The sequence below is a fragment of the Anarhichas minor genome, unplaced genomic scaffold (genome assembly GCF_050575085.1).
Source record: "Anarhichas minor isolate MPS153535 unplaced genomic scaffold, ASM5057508v1 ptg000008l, whole genome shotgun sequence".
NCBI classification, from domain to species: Eukaryota; Metazoa; Chordata; class Actinopteri; order Perciformes; family Anarhichadidae; genus Anarhichas; species Anarhichas minor.
The window spans coordinates 1,307,604-1,326,013 of record NW_027466454.1 but is presented as its reverse complement, the minus strand read 5'-3'; the positions used below and the strand labels follow the sequence as shown (position 1 = coordinate 1,326,013).

Sequence of the window (18,410 nt, the reverse complement as noted above, 5' to 3'; positions counted from 1 at the left end):
AGATGCTTTACGACACAATTTTGACCCTAACTAGTCGCATGTCCATATCAGTGTAGGTGCCACTCTCTCTGCATCTCACCATATCAATTTACATTTCTAACATTCATGTTCTTCTGACTAACCTGGTAAAAAACGGAGAAATGCTGGTTATGTATTTTATACATTGCCATTATGATTGTTCAACTGGATTTTGGTCTGTAATTTTGATTGTTGCTGCCTAGCCAAGATAGATAGTGTCAACAAGTTGAGTGAACTGACAAAAGTCTTTGTCCCCGAGGTTTGAGCTGTACAACTTTCAAGCTGTTTCCAAGAAGCTGAGAACTCTTTAAACCTTTGAGTTGCTCTAAAGGACTGCGGCCGGAAGCCTAACCTTAAGACCAAAAGGGGGGAAGTTAGGACTCACCACTAAACATGGCGACTGAGGCATCAAACTCAATTTCCCAGGATCCTTAAGCCCTAAACTCTGCCAATGGACTCAACATTTACTGTAACAGGATATTGTAATCTGTGACCCATGACTTCAAAACCTGCAGCGCCTCAGCATCTGCCTATTTTCCCATGTTTCTTTGATGTCCTCCCCTTTGTCTCCACTTCCGGAGTGGAGGTCAGCTCTATTCTGCCGTGGCTCATCTCCACGTGGTGGATCTCTGACCAATGTATAGTCTGCTCTCCACCTGCCACTGGAGTTCCGACTGCAGGTTGAAAGCAGCAGCAAAGCCGGATCTGGGTCTGTTCGTGGTGGGGTGGTTGCTGTAGGAGGCCCCACTGAATTCTGACCTGAGGGGCTTCTGGTGAACCTGCAAGATTTTGTGCCGCTGATGATTTAGGTTTATGAGTACAGAAATATATTCTCGCTGATGGTCTCATTTACTTATGTAGGTCTTATAAAGGCATCAGTATTCAATTGAGACTGTTTCATAACCACTGTAGTGGCAGCTCATTTTACCGTCCTTGGCCACTTCTTGCAGGAGGTAAAGGGTTCTGACTCGCGTAGACTACCATGTGCTCTTGCAGGCTAAACTTTTCTTGTTAGCTGTCCAATGATGAGGCTCGTAGCTCGTAGTTAAAAGTAGTTTTATTCCATGTAAACAAAAAATAAACAATTTCCTTATGCAATAACTGGAGTACCAAAACATTGACCTTATGCTGGCTATAACTAAAAAGTCTAATCTGCGAGAGCACATGGTAGTCTACGCGAGTCAGAACCCTTTACATCCTGCAAGAAGTGGCCAAGAAGGACGGTAAAATAAGCTGCCACTACATTAAGTCAGAAAAATTGTTGCTCCACATCCTGCTCCATCAAAGCCTAACTAGCACTGAAACCTACTTAAAGGAGTCAACCAAAAATGATCCAATAGCAGGACAGAAGAGAGGAGCCTTTATCTTAATAGGGCAAAAACACATTTTACAACATGACCAATTACCTTAACTCTATTATATAGTAAACATTCTAAAGGGCATAACACACATACTTTGGCAATAAACACAAAATACAAAAACTGTTAAGAATGCAAAATGGCTCTTACAACCACTTAAAAGTTCCTCCTAGTAACTTAACAAAAACAACACTATTTTGTATTGAGTTAAAGGGTGCATGTTTTCCAGTGTCTCATCTTTCTCTCTACTTGTTCATGTCTCTGTCCAGGTGTGTAACGCGTGTGGTCAGGTGGGGTATGTTCCTGAACGTTATGTGCAGTTCCCGTGTCTACCTTCAGAGGATGCCACTCAGCTAAACAGTTCTTTCAGCTCCACCTCATCCACTGGGTATAACAAGAGGGCAGTTAGCAGAGGTCAGTCTTTTGTATGTGTAACTTACTGTACAGCTGAATGTATCAGGTACTTGCATATCGTATTTGAAACAGTCTCCCGTGAGAATGTAATGCATAGTTGCATAAATTGGCTCCTTTTAGAAACCTTTTGTGCGGCCCCCGAACATGACATGAAATGCAATCATCCGCGGACCATTTCAATACTTTCACTTTCAATAGTTTACATTTAATACACTACTCGGCTACTGCGTCAAACCGGGCATCCCTTACAAGCGTACGTCCTGTTAGGAATTTGTGGCAAGCTACTATTAGCATGGCACCTCACAACCAGTGGCACCTCGCCAGTGTTGCGGAAATAACATTCTCTCACCAACTCTGCAGTTTAATGTGAAAGCGAGATGTGAGCATTTTCCCCAGCTCTGGGAAAGTACCTCTATCATTACATTAGTCATTTAGCAGACACTTTTATCCAAAGCGACTTACAATTCAGATTCTATCACATTTCTACACCGTAGGCACAGCTACGGGAGCACTTTTTGGGGTTAAGTGTCTTGCTCAAGGACACATCGACATGTGACTAGCCAGGGATCGAACCGCCGATCCTCTGATTGAAGGACGGCCCTGCGCCACTTAGCCACCAGTGGCGGGCCGTGCATTTTATACCTGGGCCTGCACTCGTAAAAATGAAGCTCAACACCTACAAATACACTATGAGTGCAGATACATGAATACCCGCATAACGGGATGCGGTGGCATTAACGAACAATGCATATAGTCAAAATCAATTCAGCTAAAACACGCATTCCACCACACACTCAAGAGCACGGGCCATTCAAATATTATTCATATCGTGTCGTTTTCATGATACCCATATCATGAAAACGACACATTAGACAAATTAACAGATTAAATTAACAAATTAACCACTCCCTCCAGGAAATACACGACTCCATAGTCTTCTTGTTACTGACGGATTTATTCGTCTCTCAACACCGAGAGGGAAAATGTGTCCACTAGAAAACACATGAATCTTCAAAGTAGATCACTTAAAAACTTAACTTTAACACTTTAACTTTATAGAGACCGCTGCCGCTTCGCACGTCTTCTTGTTGCTGTGCACCAGCTAAATATGTCCCCAGCGCAACATAGGACGTAACAATAGTTCCTATCACATATAAAACCAAACAAAAATCCATATTCACAAAAACAAGTTGTACAAATAATATATAATATAAACAAGCATATTAAATAATGACATAAATAATATTTATGGCAGTTAAGGTACTGCAGTTCACTATTTAAAGACAAAGTGCATCCTCCTTTCTTCGTTAATAAAGAGTTTAATCCCACGGTTGTTCAGTACATCCGTGCGTTTTAGTTCCAGTAAGAAGTCCTTCTCCATTCAGGGACGCCAGTGGAGACAGTCGAGCCTCCCCAGTTGTATTTCTTGAATACGTTTTAATGCGTTTGAGGGCTGAAAATGTCCGCTCGACAGAGGCAGCAGATATTGGGATTGTCACCATCCAACATGTCACGCTAGCCCACTGACCAATCACGTACTTGTAGGCCAGCTAGCAGGCTCTGTCACGTCAAATAATACGCCCAACGTGTCAAACTAAAGATCTGATTGGTTGACCACTATGACAATCAACAATATCGTCCCCATTGACTTAAACTGCAAAGGGATGCACTTGTGAGTCTGCAGGCCTCGGGCCTCTCTTCTTACCTAGAGACACAGAGGTGAAATCTGATTGGATAAAAGCTCTACCTAAAACAAGCTGCACTGGAAGCAGAGCAACTGACGAAGACAGTAGCTGTGCAATGAGAAAATAAGATGATGGGAAAAATATTTTCATAAATTATAATACATGTAGTGTGTCACGACCCGGCTCAAAAGGCCGCAACATGAGTGAGACAAGACGAGTGATAAAAGTAATAAATAGACATTTATTTAGTGAACCAACTAACAGAACTAAACTAAACAAACAAACAAACAACCAGCCAGGTCCTCCAAACAGGAGGCAGAGAGGAGATGCGCCCTGAGGCAAAGAAGAGGCGCAGCCTTTATAGCTGAGACTTCCAGCAGGCTCAGATGTGGCTCATCAGCAGCAGATTACCATTCTGAAAGACAACCTGGAAACAGGACACAGACCCCTGGTGGAAGGGAGGGGTCGTCACACCCCCCTCCATAAAAACAGTGTTCCCACCAGGAACACCAACAAACTGCATAAAGATTTCAAAATTTACAGATTTCATATTCCAGATTAAAAGTGCATCCCCCCAGCCCTCCAACCAATCTCCACTCTGCAACCCAGCAACTACAACATGTGGAGAAGCATCTAAGAGTGAGAGTGGATAAGGTAGGAAGGCCAGAGAGATTACACAGTGATATGGTACCGCACATGAGGGGAAGCAGGGTTTCCTGCGAGGGCCAGTTCATGCAATGAGCTGGATGAACGAGTGGTGAACACCCAGAACTGGAATTGTCATAATTGCCAGCTAACAGAAAGCACCAAACTAAACTATCATAAGCGCTAAGCTGTAGTAGCCTAAAGGTTCCTCTGACAGACGCGCAAAGAGGCAACCCAACTACAACTCAGCTCACCCAATCAAGGCATGAGCTGTAGCGCTTATGTTCCTGAAAGGTAACAGGCCAAGTTACCAACTTGTCTGTCACCGCACAAACACAAAAAAACAGTTCACCACATCCCTCCTTTTATTACCCACTTGCTTACCCTATGAACCATGAATACCTACTGCACACTGTGCAGCAGCAGTCTTCAGGTTCCACCTGCAAGGTAACTGGATCCAATACCCAGACACCCATCAGGCTGTGCAATGCTGTTGTTACAGAGTCCAGAACTATCCAGAACATGACCATGATCACCAGAATACAAAACATGCAGTTAGCAGGAAACACCAGAAACTAGTTTCCATCACTAACACCAGGAACAGACTTTAACCCCTAACAGCAAGAGCAGCCCTTACACAGCTAACATCACTGCCACCATGTCCCTCTGACTATCCAGAGACTAAGTAAGCTCCCCCCTAGTCTTCAGGTGCTACTTGTGGTGGGTACTTACGCACTAAAACCCGCAGGCTCGGTAAAGCAACCAGGAACTGGCCGCCCACCTGCAGCCTCGGACGTGCCCCCGAGACAACTGCTCTAACCACTTTCACACCACACTACAGAAACCCCCCAATGACCTCCAAAGGGAGTCCGCTCTTCAGCCTAACCGGGACAGAACAACAGCAATTTCCTCACCGTGTATACAGGACCACCTAAACTCTGTTCCGCAAAAAATCACCAGCATAACACATGCTCAGTGACACAAACACTCCTCAGGAACACTTCACTACAGCTGCTACAATAACCAAACACAGGAAAACAGCCTACTCACTAAACTCGTCCATGTCTCCCAAACAACCAGATTGCACATCTCACTCACTTAAACGAGGTGCACCTGCCTACCAGGTTACAGCCGCTACTGATTTGAAGTGAATGCAGACACCGGGTCAACCAGAAATAGACGAGCCCCCATATGTCAAGACCCGGCTCAAAAGGCCGCAACATGAGGGAGACAAGACGAGTGATAAAAGTAATAAATAGACATTTATTTAATGAACCAACTAACAGAACTAAACAAACAAACAAACAAACAACCAGCCAGGTCCTCCAAACAGGAGGCAGAGAGGAGATGCACCCCGAGGCAAAGAAGAGGCGCAGCCTTTATAGCTGAGACTTCCAGCAGGCTCAGGTGTGGCTCATCAGCAGCAGATTACCATCCTGAAAGACAACCTGGAAACAGGACACAGACCCCTGGTGGAAGGGAGGGGTCGTCACAAGTGTATTTAAGAAAAGTTTTTAAATTATAAAATAGCTATAACTTTGTGATTCTGTTTAGGCCAGCAGAGAAGGCCTTGCAGGCCCTGACAGCCCACCACTGTTAGCCACAGTCACCCACATCATATGCTGGCTCCCTAAATTGATGTAATTTGCATGCAGACTTGATTCAAAATAAGGTGATGTCATGTGAGTGTGTGTCAGGGGTGTCCCAGACTAAGAATTCACATAGTCAAATCTGATTGGTCAAGTCTTGCCTATCGTCGACAGATTGTCGAATCATGGTTTTGTTTTTTGCTCGTTGAACCTCCTTTGTTTAAGCTTGATGTATCTATGGAATAATAGTAAAAACAACAAAATTATTGGTTGAGATACATGTGACTATTACTTAACTGTCGTTTCGGAATTATGAACAGTGCTGTTTGTGTCTGTACAGTGCTGCACTATCCAGAGTACTAAAATGGAGCGGAGATCAATAGACAGCCAGAATGACAGACACTGTTTCTTAGCCTGCTTGTAGTTTTTAGTTGCTTGTCGTTCATTTTCGGTCCTAATTCCATTTCCCCATTGTAGCAATCCACAGACGGAAGGGAAAGGAGAGGGAAGTAAGGGACAGTCAACCGGAGAGAGACGCAAGGCACAAACAGCTGATTCTACACACACAAAATTGGCACACTGGTGGCAATCGACTGACGCCTAGTGGCACCCCTATGACTAGTGGCAATCGACTGACGCCTAGTGGCACCCCTCTGACTAGTGGCAATCGTCTGACTAGTGGCAATCGTCTGACTAGTGGTAATCGTCTGACTAGTGGCAATCGTCTGACTAGTGGTGGCACTCCTGTGACAACGATTGGCACTGGCAGCTCGTGGCACCTACATGTAAGCAGAGGACGAGTGAAGATATTTTCAGACTGTGGGGTTTTATTTTAAAACGTTTTTATACTTTTATATTATAATAAAACGGATGATTATTTTAATTATTTTAGCCGATTGTTGTAAATGACTATAAAGTTGCTTTTGTTTCAAAACCAGCAACTTTAAGGATGTATAAAGAGAATGGGTGGCTCAGGCGACTCAACTAAAATCATAAAACCGATTTGTCTTAACAACAATGGGTGTTCTCAGGAATTGTGGCTCCGCCCACTAAGCTCGGCACCTTCTTGCAGCGTGCCGAACGAGTGCTGCTCGCTTGCCGGTGTCCTGAAGAAGCCTGTCCTGACATCTGACTCCTTGCCACTGTCAGAAGTCTCTCAGAACTTTGCCCAATATCTGTGGAAGTATTTTAGAGAGAGACCCAACATTGTAGTGCTCTGTAAACTCTGCAAGCATGCATGTCTTGTTTACTTTTAATCCCCCCCATGACATGTTATATTATATGACAAGTCATCAGCAAGCCGGCAGGTCATAGCTAACAGTGTGAACAGGGCTAATAGTTCAAACGACAGAAAAGTGTGACAGAGCTATACAGTGTTTACCTGAGGGGGGAACAGAGGGTAGTTGCCTGGGACAGCATTATTAGCTGTAACTGCCATATGAGAGCAGTGCAGAGTAGCGGCAGTGAGCTAACCAGTGGGGCAAGCTCACATGCACCAAAAGCATGCATGGCCGGCCCGACTATGTCAACAAAGCAAGGAGAAGCACGGATAATTCAACACACACAGAGGGAGAATGACTTTATTTTCTGCTCAGGTATACATTACTCTACTATATCTTTACATAGCAAATAGTTGTTTGCTGCTATATTAATGCTCAGAATGTTAAATACAACTAATCTAATTAATGTTACAGACTGTTGTTACAGTCTGTAAATAGTTAGAATTATTTCCCTTGCCCCACACTGATGCAAAAATACATTTGAATATTACTGTTAATGAATATTTTAAGTTTTAAGTCAAGCACTTAAGTAAAAATACTGATTCTCCAGGTCATAGAAAGGGTTGCTATGCCACACAGTGATTAAAGTAATCCATATTCCATAGCAAACCATTTGAATTTGAGCTCCAGTATTTTTCTGATCAGGCATCTGACAAGCAGTGTCAATTATCTTGTTACATTACGTTTGTAAGATGATTGAATAAAATATTGAAATATTAACCCTAGGACAAGAAGTTTTTGATATTTATGTTAGTTAAGTGAATTGTTACATTAATCTGGAATTGAAAAAAATATTCAGTATATTTGGTATAATCTATATTGGTATAATTTGTTATTATCAGTACTACTAATAGACTGATATTTACAACGAAATCTATTAGAAGAAGAAAAAAAATCTTCCGAAAGCTATACTCCATATCATGATATATTAGTAGAAACAAAGTAATTCTATGTAAAATCAGACATTCTGCACTCCCATATAGCCCCACTGTAATGATCATTGTTTCATAACCACATTATTCCGCCACTGCAGACTGTGAGATTGGCAGTTTTTTCAGGCTTCTCAGAATGAATCATCTAATAGTACGTTTTGGGGCCACCCCTAGTGTGTGTTACTAATCCAGTTTCACTTGAATTCTGTGTCAGGTGTAGCCAGAGCTCTGTACTCCTACCAGGCCCAGAGTGCAGAGGAGCTTTCTTTCCAGGAGGGGGCACTAATCCACCTGATCCGCTGCGAACACGCAGAGGTGTGTATTATCTGTATTAATGTAGGGCCTGAAGCCTCAGAGATATGCTGTCTTCTGTTGCCTAAACTTATAAGAACACAGCAAATCTTTTCAGACTTCAAAATCCCACAATCCATCGCTATCCAGGTTTATAGGCTCTCTGGGGCAGTACTAGGGCTCCACTTTCATCAGTCTCAGCTTGACTCCAGTTTTTTGGCTAACTAATAGTGTTGGCTCTCATATTAAAATTCACAACACCCCTCAACTGCTTCATGCGTAAACAGGAGTCACTGGGTGTGGAAGTTTATTCTGGACCTTTGGCACAGCAGTTTGAAAAAATAATTACCACTCACTAGTTTTTTTCAGAGCTCTCGACCACACCTCCCTGTCTCCACCAGGGAATAGAGTTTGCTCTCAGTTGTGATGGAATTCATTTAGTTGTCATCATGAGACAAAAGCATTACAACTGAGCAAATCAAATTGGTGATAAAGGCCATGAGATGTTGATGAAAGCTCTGGAAAAGCTAGTAAGTGGATCTTGAGTTTAGAGTATTTTGTAGAAGGAATAGATGGGTTCATGAGACAATGCTGGAATTGTTCTTATTACGAACCGTCTATCTGTTCTATTCTTACTTGTTATTTGTGTGTATCTACATGAATGTTTTGTTTTACAGGTGGATGATGGGTTTTGGGAGGGACAGCTGAATGGACGGATCGGTCTCTTCCCATCGCTGGTGGTGGAGCTCGTTCATGATGAGGGGGAGGTGGAGGATAAGGAGGAGGAGGTTCGACTGTATTCTCTGGTTTCATGAATAATCCTGTAAATCATGACTTTTCTAGATGATCTTACAAAAATCACATAATGCTAAAAGCTTTATACCGCTCACCCTCTGACATCTACCCAACTCAACTCATTTCTGTTTATTTAATTTTCTGATTGGCTTTGTTGCTCCTCTGTTGTTTATGTATTTTTTCTCCAGCCTCCCCCCGCCACTACCATGCCTCCCTCCATCCCAATCCCTTCCAACCCTGGCTGTAGTTCAGCTCTTAGTGCTACTCCCCCTGGCTGTGTGGAGTACAAACAGCAGGTATTTCCCCCAACGCTCGCAGACAACTCAATAGGTGAGTGGTGTCAAACTTTATTCCAGCCAGAGATTATTGTTTTTTGCTTCATCTGCTTCATTTCGAATGTCAGTTTTTTTGTAAACTAAATGTGTTGTTAAGATGGTAATGGCTGTCAGTGTTGTCCCATCAGACACTGCAGGCGGCAGCCACAGTTCTCCAGACTTCTCCAGCATTCGACTAAGACCAGTATGTACTTTTTATAAAAAAGAATATTCTCTCTATTTATGCATATCATTTGGGGCATAACAGCATGCACTCAACAACTAAATGGGGATTGGTGAATGCTGATTATACTTGTATGTATAAATGATCTTTGACCTGACATTGAAAAGTGAAAATCTGCACATGTTTTACTTCACTCTGTACTGTTTCAGTGTCGAGCTCCTCCTCCTCCTCCAACACAGAAGCCTTCACCTCAGCCTTGACACAAAGACGGGAGTCACTGTCACATGACGTGTAAGGACCAAAGGAACACTGCTTTTGTGACTTTTATTGTTATTATTGTTTTGTTTGCTTCTGTATTTCTTAGCTTTTCCCACTGGTCAACTTACTTGTAAGGTGATGTGAATTTACAGCAGATAGCATAATCACCCATAAGACTTCAGAACAGTGGAACTAACAGAACTAACAGCAGAAACAAAGTGTAGCTGCTTCAATACGCGCACCAACATTCAGTGTAATGGTGATATAACATTAACATTTAAGTAAGGGTGGTTGTGAAAAACATTATAGCACACATAGTGTCTATCACAGGCAACTGAGCTTTTACTTTGTTAGCTCTCAGCAAATGACCCTTCGGAAGCAATATTTGCATAGTAGGTTGCTTACAGGTAAGTATGCAGTTCTAACTTAACCCCTGTGCATCCCTTTAAATAAGTTACTCTGATGTAAAAATGTCTGCATACTGCCATACAATTATATAGTAATGATATGTTCCACCTTCACTGAGTTAAATCTTAAAATCAGCTTCAGGCCTGATCATAACTACTAAATATTCGTTCATTTTCAATATGTCACTGTTGTTTTTTTATGGTAAGAAAACGCACAAAAAATGCCAGGGGGATTTAAAAATATGTTTTCACAGTCTGACATGTTTCAGCGATTAGCAACAACATTGATCTTGATGGATTGCATACAGCAGCATAAACTCTAGTGCCAACCAGGAATATAACATGACACATAGGAAATTGGCTCAACCTGTTGGGAAAAAAATATAATTTCGAAGCCGAGGCTCTAGATTGAAAGCCTGATATATAGAATGCATAACTTTATGCTGTGATGACTGTGGGATCAAACATTGTGGTTTGAAGGAGTTTCAATGACATTTTTGTCTGATTGTCTGTAATTCGGATACACAGTTTATCATAGACTTATTATAGGAACTGAGGTTGAACTTACAAAATTAACACAAAAAAGCTCACACCCTTGGCAAAATGTATGCCATATGCTTTAAAACACAGGCAAAGCAATACAAATGGCCCTAGTGATGCACATCGGTTCAAATGAATTGCTTAAACACTATCTGAAGGAATATAAAAAGAATGGTAGAGTAAAGAAAACATCTGTTAACACCTCAATAGTCTTTTTCTATATAGGTAATTGCAGAATAATATACACTATTAAATACTGTATTAAATTCTGCAAGTTGTAACTTTACCAAAACAATTGCTCATCAAAACAAACATTGTCCTGTACAGTTACATTACAATATAACAAAATATTATATGAAATTTGTATCTATACAGATAAATAAGTATTATTTTTTGCATTTTAGTCTGCATTTGTATAACTGTTTTGTACTGTATTTATTCTTTTTTATCATTATGGATTGAATTAAACTAATACCAATAATATGGCTATGTGTGTAACATGTTGTGTTGTGTGATATAATGTTCATTACTTCCTGTATCCTTGACTGATGTCATGTTGTGATGTCATCAAGCTCAACAAGGACCCACTTGCACAGGTTTGAAAAGCAAAGTTATGGTATTTATTTCATTAGAGTAAATAATGATACATCTGCATATTTACAAGTCTCTCACATCAACAGCATGTGTAGTATACTGTACATAGGCCCAGCTAATGAGAATAAATTATACATCTAGAAATAAAACACCAACCTCCGGTTTAATCAAATCTGAGGATTTACAGTGATTATGGAGAGAAATGAGTTTAGATGCTTTTAGCTTTTCAGTGGTCCTTTAATATGAGTATAGTTCAATAGCCGCTGATCTGTGTAATGCTTGATATCTCACCATTTTGGTATAATTGGTATAATGTTGCCCCAGCAACATGGTGCATATATTGAAAGATGATCAAAATGTATTTATTTTCATTCCCATTGTCAAAAAAATAGAGTAAAAGACAAATAGTGTGTATTTCCATGTTCGTTAGGTGAAGAAACTGGATCTCTTGGTTGAACTGGATTTGTACTTGTTAGTATTCATACATTTATACTGTTGCTGGTGGCTGATTGTGACTCTGCCTTAAAGAGGCATTTACTCTGCTTGAGACTTCACATACACACCAAGGAACCTATGATAGAAGGAAGCATCATTACGTCATTGTGACACCATTCTAAATTTGCAGTTAGAGGTATACAGGTTTGATTTGTAGAGGCATTTGCTGGTTATTGGAGGGAGGGAAATCTAGACACACCGAGCCTCATGGGTCTGTGTTGAATAATATGGCTACTGAGAGCTGCACCATTAAGACATCTCATATTTTATATATATAATACTATATTTGCAATACAATGTACATATATGATGCATTTAAACAATTGTTAGTGTGCATAAGAAGAAAAAAAGACATGGTCCTCTACACATACTGATAATAATCTTGTAAATTACTTGAGCACATGTATTTGCAATAGAATAAATATGTTGTTGACACAGCAGTTTATGGACAGATTTTCTGTGGCGATGAAGGTAGATGATGGAGGTGTATATATGTGAGGTGTTTGGTGACCAGTAGAGGGTACCATAATCACACTTTGAAACATTCATAAGAAACATGTAAAAACGTTAACACATCATGAAGGTATCAAAGTTCACTGCAGAGGTCCGGATAAAGATGCAGTGTTTTAGACTTGGATGGAGACATTCTGTGCACATGTCAGCTTGAGAAAAGAAAAAAGTTCACACAGCCCAACAGATGATCGTTGAAATTAAAATTTGGGGGAAAAAGAAAGACATGCAGTGAAAGGGAAATTGGGTCAGCAGACTCAGGCCTCCTGATTGCTTTCCCATAAAGGCCAGGAAATGACGCTGACCACTGACCTGAAACCTTTGAACTTTGTCTGATAAACTCCTTCTGTTCTCACCAGTCTCTGGAGAAGGAGTATCCAGAGCCAGAGGCCCGGCTGTACTGTACTGGGCTGAATGCCAGCAAATCGTAACAAATAAAGATTCCCTTCTAGGGTTTGATGTCACCATTGTGTCACCATTCTCTATGTCTTAAAGATTAGTTTATTCAAAATATATAAATAAAGTACATATTTTCTCACCTTACCCTAAGTTTTATATGGTACATAAATTTCATTCACCTTTACTATTTGGATGGTTAATATTTCAGAGGCCGATACCTCAAAACCTGAGCACCCATAAAACTAAAGCTATCTGCATGGCCAGCCAATGAGGCGAAGGGATTGTAAGTGTTACACTACCGTACATTCAAATTGTTCCTCTTGTTTTTGAGGGTTTGGAGTTCAGCATGTATTAGGCCATTTTTATAAGGCAAAACTCTTAAGGTTTTGAGAATGACTTTGAAATATTTATGCAAAAAGTTTGTACTGTGTGGTGGCTGGGCGCTGCTGCAGAGGGGGCAGAGTGGGGGGGGGAGTGGTTCAGGGAACGGTGCAGTGTAGAGGCTTAATTAGCCGCAGCTGAAGCCGATCTTCAATTGTGTCTCCTCTCCCATATAAACACTAGTAGTGACGGGGAGAAGACGCTGCTGCCGTGCACTGAGCTCGCCTCCTCCCATAGCTCACTTTATTCTTGACTTAGTTTGTTGATCAATTTTAAGTTTCTTTCGCTGATTTCTTCAGTCATGGTGGCTCAGTCATAGCAACTACCTGGTTCCTTTTCTATGTATTCCAAACAAACTTAATGAACTGAATGTGATATAACAATACTTCAGATTATTACTTTATTAGTTGTGTATTTTCTTATCCTTAATTGCCATAATATTTAACAAGCTAAGCATCGGAAAGGTTGTTTTTCTTTTACTTATCAAGAGTGCTTTTGAAGCCAATTTATTTTATGACATTGAATGGAAAACATCTGTTACAACCGGGATCTTCTTTTTGTAATTTTAGCTACCATTTCTGAAGGCAATGACAGTGCTTTTATAATCTATATGAGTAGTCAGAGGGCCTTTAACAAAACCAAAGTCTTGTGTAACCAAATTTGATGTAATTATAATTCCTCTGTCCACAGATTGTAGCGTTTCAGATGCCAAACAACAAAATCAAACCAAGGTTGGGGAAAAAAGGGTAATTCAACCGTACAACCATATGCACCATAGATCATGCCTTTAGATTGTTGCTGCAAGGTTTATAATGATAATTATTATTATAATGACATGATAATTATACTGTAGTAGTTTTGTATTTAGAGTAGAGACACAGTAAAGGTGAATGGTGAAGTTGTAGATAGTTTATGTATGACATCACACACCTGTAACTATGAGTATGATTCTCTTATCTGCCGATGAAGCTTTGCAAGTTAGACTTCAGAATACTCCATTGTACTTCAAAATAGAATTCATACTTTAAAATACATCATTCTTAGGTTTCACAGCTTTAAGGACAGCAGAGTTTATTCTGTGAAAGTTTCAGGTCTGGGAGCTTATTTCACATATGGGGCTCCCACACTGTAATGCCTTGGCATGTACTGCTCGATACAACTATCATCAGTACATACTACAAAGTCTATGGCTGTACTTGCCATCCATCACCTTTTGTCACAGGGCATGATGAGGACTCAAGCGCAGACAGTCAGAGTAGGGGAAAAAAGGTCTTTAATAGCTCACAAACAAAAACAGGTACTCCAAGGACAAGACAAAAGACGAGGGGGAAAATCCGGCAGGACAAGGCAGGGCAGACAGACTGGGAAACCGGGAACAGGATGAGCAAAACGGGCGGGTAGGTAGGAAACAAACAAAATGATCTGGCAGTGAGTGAGTGAAAGACATGGGTTTAAATAGTGACTAGGCAGAGTGAACAGGTGAGAGTAATGAGCTGATGAGGTGAGTGTGACTGGCAGGTGCACTGAATGAACTGATTAGGTGAGTGAGGAGCTACAGAAAGAAACAGACACAGAACACACAGGGCAAAGCCTGATCGTGACAGTACCCCCCCTCCAAGGGACGGATTCCAGACGTCCAAAAAGAAAAAAAAAGAAAAACATGAACATCTTCCAAGGGAGGGCGGTGGGGGCCCGGAGGAGGGCTATAACTCCTCCGAGGCCGAGAGTCAGAGTCCACAACCGGGTGGGTGGAGGGGGTCCGGAGGAGGGATGGCCGGCCTGGCAGACTGGGGAGACTGAGGGTCCGGAGGACGGAGCTCTGGAGACTGAGGGTCCGGGGTCGGAACTCTAGAGACTGGGGGTCCGGGGGTCGGAACTCTAGAGACTGGGGGTCCGGGGGTCGGAACTCTAGAGACTGGGGGTCCGGGGGTCGGAACTCTAGAGACTGGGGGTCCGGGGGTCGGAACTCTAGAGACTGGGGGTCCGGGGGTCGGAACTCTAGAGACTGGGGGTCCGGGGGTCGGCACTCTAGAGACTGGGGGTCCGGGGGTCGGCACTCTAGAGACTGGGGGTCCGGGGGTCGGCACTCTAGAGACTGGGGGTCCGGGGGTCGGCACTCGAGAGACTGGGGGTCCGGGGGTCGGCACTCGAGAGACTGGGGGTCCGGGGGTCGGCACTCGAGAGACTGGGGGTCCGGGGGTCGGCACTCGAGAGACTGGGAACCAGGAGGGGAACGGCACTCGAGAGACTGGGAACCAGGAGGGGAACGGCACTCGAGAGACTGGGAACCAGGAGGGGAACGGCACTCGAGAGACTGGGAACCAGGAGGGGAACGGCACTCGAGAGACTGGGAACCAGGAGGGGAACTGCACTCGAGAGACTGGGAACCAGGAGGGGAACTGCACTCGAGAGACTGGGAACCAGGAGGGGAACTGCACTCGAGAGACTGGGAACCAGGAGGGGAACTGCACTCGAGAGACTGGGAACCAGGAGGGGAACTGCACTCGAGAGACTGGGAACCAGGAGGGGAACTGCACTCGAGAGACTGGGAACCAGGAGGGGAACTGCACTCGAGAGACTGGGAACCAGGAGGGGAACTGCACTCGAGAGACTGGGAACCAGGAGGGGAACTGCACTCGAGAGACTGGGAACCAGGAGGGGAACTGCACTCGAGAGACTGGGAACCAGGAGGGGAACTGCACTCGAGAGACTGGGAACCAGGAGGGGAACTGCACTCGAGAGACTGGGAACCAGGAGGGGAACTGCACTCGAGAGACTGGGAACCGGACTGGGAACTGCACTCGAGAGACTGGAGATCGGACTGGGAACTGCACTCGAGAGACTGGAGATCGGACTGGGAACTGCACTCGAGAGACTGGAGATCGGACTGGGAACTGCACTCGAGAGACTGGAGATCGGACTGGGAACTGCACTCGAGAGACTGGAGATCGGACTGGGAACTGCACTCGAGAGACTGGAGATCGGACTGGGAACTGCACTCGAGAGACTGGAGATCGGACTGGGAACTGCACTCGAGAGACTGGAGATCGGACTGGGAACTGCACTCGAGAGACTGGAGATCGGACTGGGAACTGCACTCGAGAGACTGGAGATCGGACTGGGAACTGCACTCGAGAGACTGGAGATCGGACTGGGAACTGCACTCGAGAGACTGGAGATCGGACTGGGAACTGCACTCGAGAGACTGGAGATCGGACTGGGAACTGGGCTCCAGGGGCTGGAGATCAGACGGGGAACAGGGCTCCAGGGGCTGGAGATCAGACGGGGAACAGGGCTCCAGGGGCTGGAGATCAGACGGGGAACAGGGCTCCAGGGGCTGGAGATCAGACGGGGAACAGGTCTCCAGGGACTGGAGATCAGACGGGGAACAGGTCTCCAGGGACTGGAGATGAGGCTCCGGGCAACCGGAGTCCATAGACTGGGGCTCAGGGGGATAGACTGATGACCCAGCGGGGTAAAGGGCTGGAGGTCGTTGCAGCGCGGAGGCGGCAGCGGCCGGGACTGGAGGTCGCTGCGGTTCGGAGACGGCGGCGGCCGGGACTGGAGGTCGCTGCGGTTCGGAGACGGCGGCGGCCGGGACTGGAGGTCGCTGCGGTTCGGAGACGGCGGCGGCCGGGACTGGAGGTCGCTGCGGTTCGGAGACGGCGGCGGCCGGGACTGGAGGTCGCTGCGGTTCGGAGACGGCGGCGGCCGGGACTGGAGGTCGCTGCGGTTCGGAGACGGCGGCGGCCGGGACTGGAGGTCGCTGCGGTTCGGAGACGGCGGCGGCCCGGACTGGAGGTCGCTGCGGTTCGGAGACGGCGGCGGCCCGGACTGGAGGTCGCTGCGGTTCGGAGACGGCGGCGGCCCGGACTGGAGGTCGCTGCGGTTCGGAGACGGCGGCGGCCCGGACTGGAGGTCGCTGCGGTTCGGAGACGGCGGCGGCCCGGACTGGAGGTCGCTGCGGTCCGGAGACGGCGGCGGCCCGGACTGGAGGTCGCTGCGGTTCGGAGACGGCGGCGGCCGGGACTGGAGGTCGCTGCGGTTCGGAGACGGCGGCGGCCGGGACTGGAGGTCGCTGCAGTTCGGCGGCGGCCGGGACTGGAGGTCGCTGCAGTTCGGCGGCGGCCGGGACTGGAGGTCGCTGCAGTTCGGCGGCGGCCGGGACTGGAGGTCGCTGCAGTTCGGCGGCGGCCGGGACTGGAGGTCGCTGCGGTTCGGAGACGGCAGCGGCCCGGACTGGAGGTCGCTGCGGTTCGGAGACGGCGGCGGCCGGGACTGGAGGTCGCTGCAGTTCGGCGGCGGCCGGGACTGGAGGTCGCTGCGGTTCGGAGACGGCGGCGGCCGGGACTGGAGGTCGCTGCGGTTCGGAGACGGCGGCGGCCGGGACTGGAGGTCGCTGCGGTTCGGAGACGGCGGCGGCCGGGACTGGAGGTCGCTGCGGTTCGGAGACGGCGGCGGCCGGGACTGGAGGTCGCTGCGGTTCGGAGACGGCGGCGGCCGGGACTGGAGGTCGCTGCGGTTCGGAGACGGCGGCGGCCCGGACTGGAGGTCGCTGCGGTTCGGAGACGGCGGCGGCCCGGACTGGAGGTCGCTGCGGTTCGGAGACGGCGGCGGCCCGGACTGGAGGTCGCTGCGGTTCGGAGACGGCGGCGGCCCGGACTGGAGGTCGCTGCGGTCCGGAGACGGCGGCGGCCCGGACTGGAGGTCGCTGCGGTCCGGAGACGGCGGCGGCCCGGACTGGAGGTCGCTGCGGTTCGGAGACGGCGGCGGCCCGGACTGGAGGTCGCTGCGGTTCGGAGACGGCGGCGGCCCGGACTGGAGGTCGCTGCGGTTCGAAGACGGCGGCGGCCCGGACTGGAGGTCGCTGCGGTTCGGAGACGGCGGCGGCCCGGACTGGGGATAGCTGCTGCTCCGAGGCGACAGCTGGAGTCGGCTGGATCGCCGACCGGACACGGGGAGGTGGAGTCGGTCGGACCACCGACAGGACACGGGGAGGTGGAGTTAGCTGCGGCCCAGCGGGAGCGGGGAATCGCTGCGGCCCAGCGGGAGCGGGGAATCGCTGCGGCCCAGCGGGAGCGGGGGATCGCTGCGGCCCAGCGGGGATGGAAGTCTGACCCTTCCTTCTCTGTCTCCTACGAGTGTTGAGCTGGCAGTCCATCAGGTCGCGGTTCGCCTTCTGGACACTCCGAGGCCCACCAAAGGCCAGGCGGGTTCCCATGAACTGCTCATACCACTCAGGGAGACGGCACTCCAACCCATGGTCTGCTGAGTCCATTGTAGGCCAGATCATTCTGTCACGGGGCATGATGAGGACTCAA

At 46.5% G+C, this 18,410-nt stretch overlaps 1 protein-coding gene across 1 annotated transcript in view; it reads left to right on the top strand.

Annotated features, from left to right (window-relative positions):
- Positions 1–10,909, top strand: part of LOC142945876 (F-BAR and double SH3 domains protein 1-like) — a 31,678-nt gene extending 20,769 nt beyond the window's left edge. The window contains exons 16-21 of the mRNA XM_076086815.1: positions 1,646–1,790; positions 8,136–8,236; positions 8,890–9,000; positions 9,196–9,337; positions 9,471–9,526; positions 9,715–10,909. Of these exons, the coding sequence (XP_075942930.1) occupies positions 1,646–1,790; positions 8,136–8,236; positions 8,890–9,000; positions 9,196–9,337; positions 9,471–9,526; positions 9,715–9,765 (606 nt within the window). The 3' untranslated portion in view covers positions 9,766–10,909. The remainder of the gene's footprint in view (positions 1–1,645; positions 1,791–8,135; positions 8,237–8,889; positions 9,001–9,195; positions 9,338–9,470; positions 9,527–9,714) is intronic.
- The last annotated feature ends 7,501 nt before the right edge of the window (positions 10,910–18,410 follow it).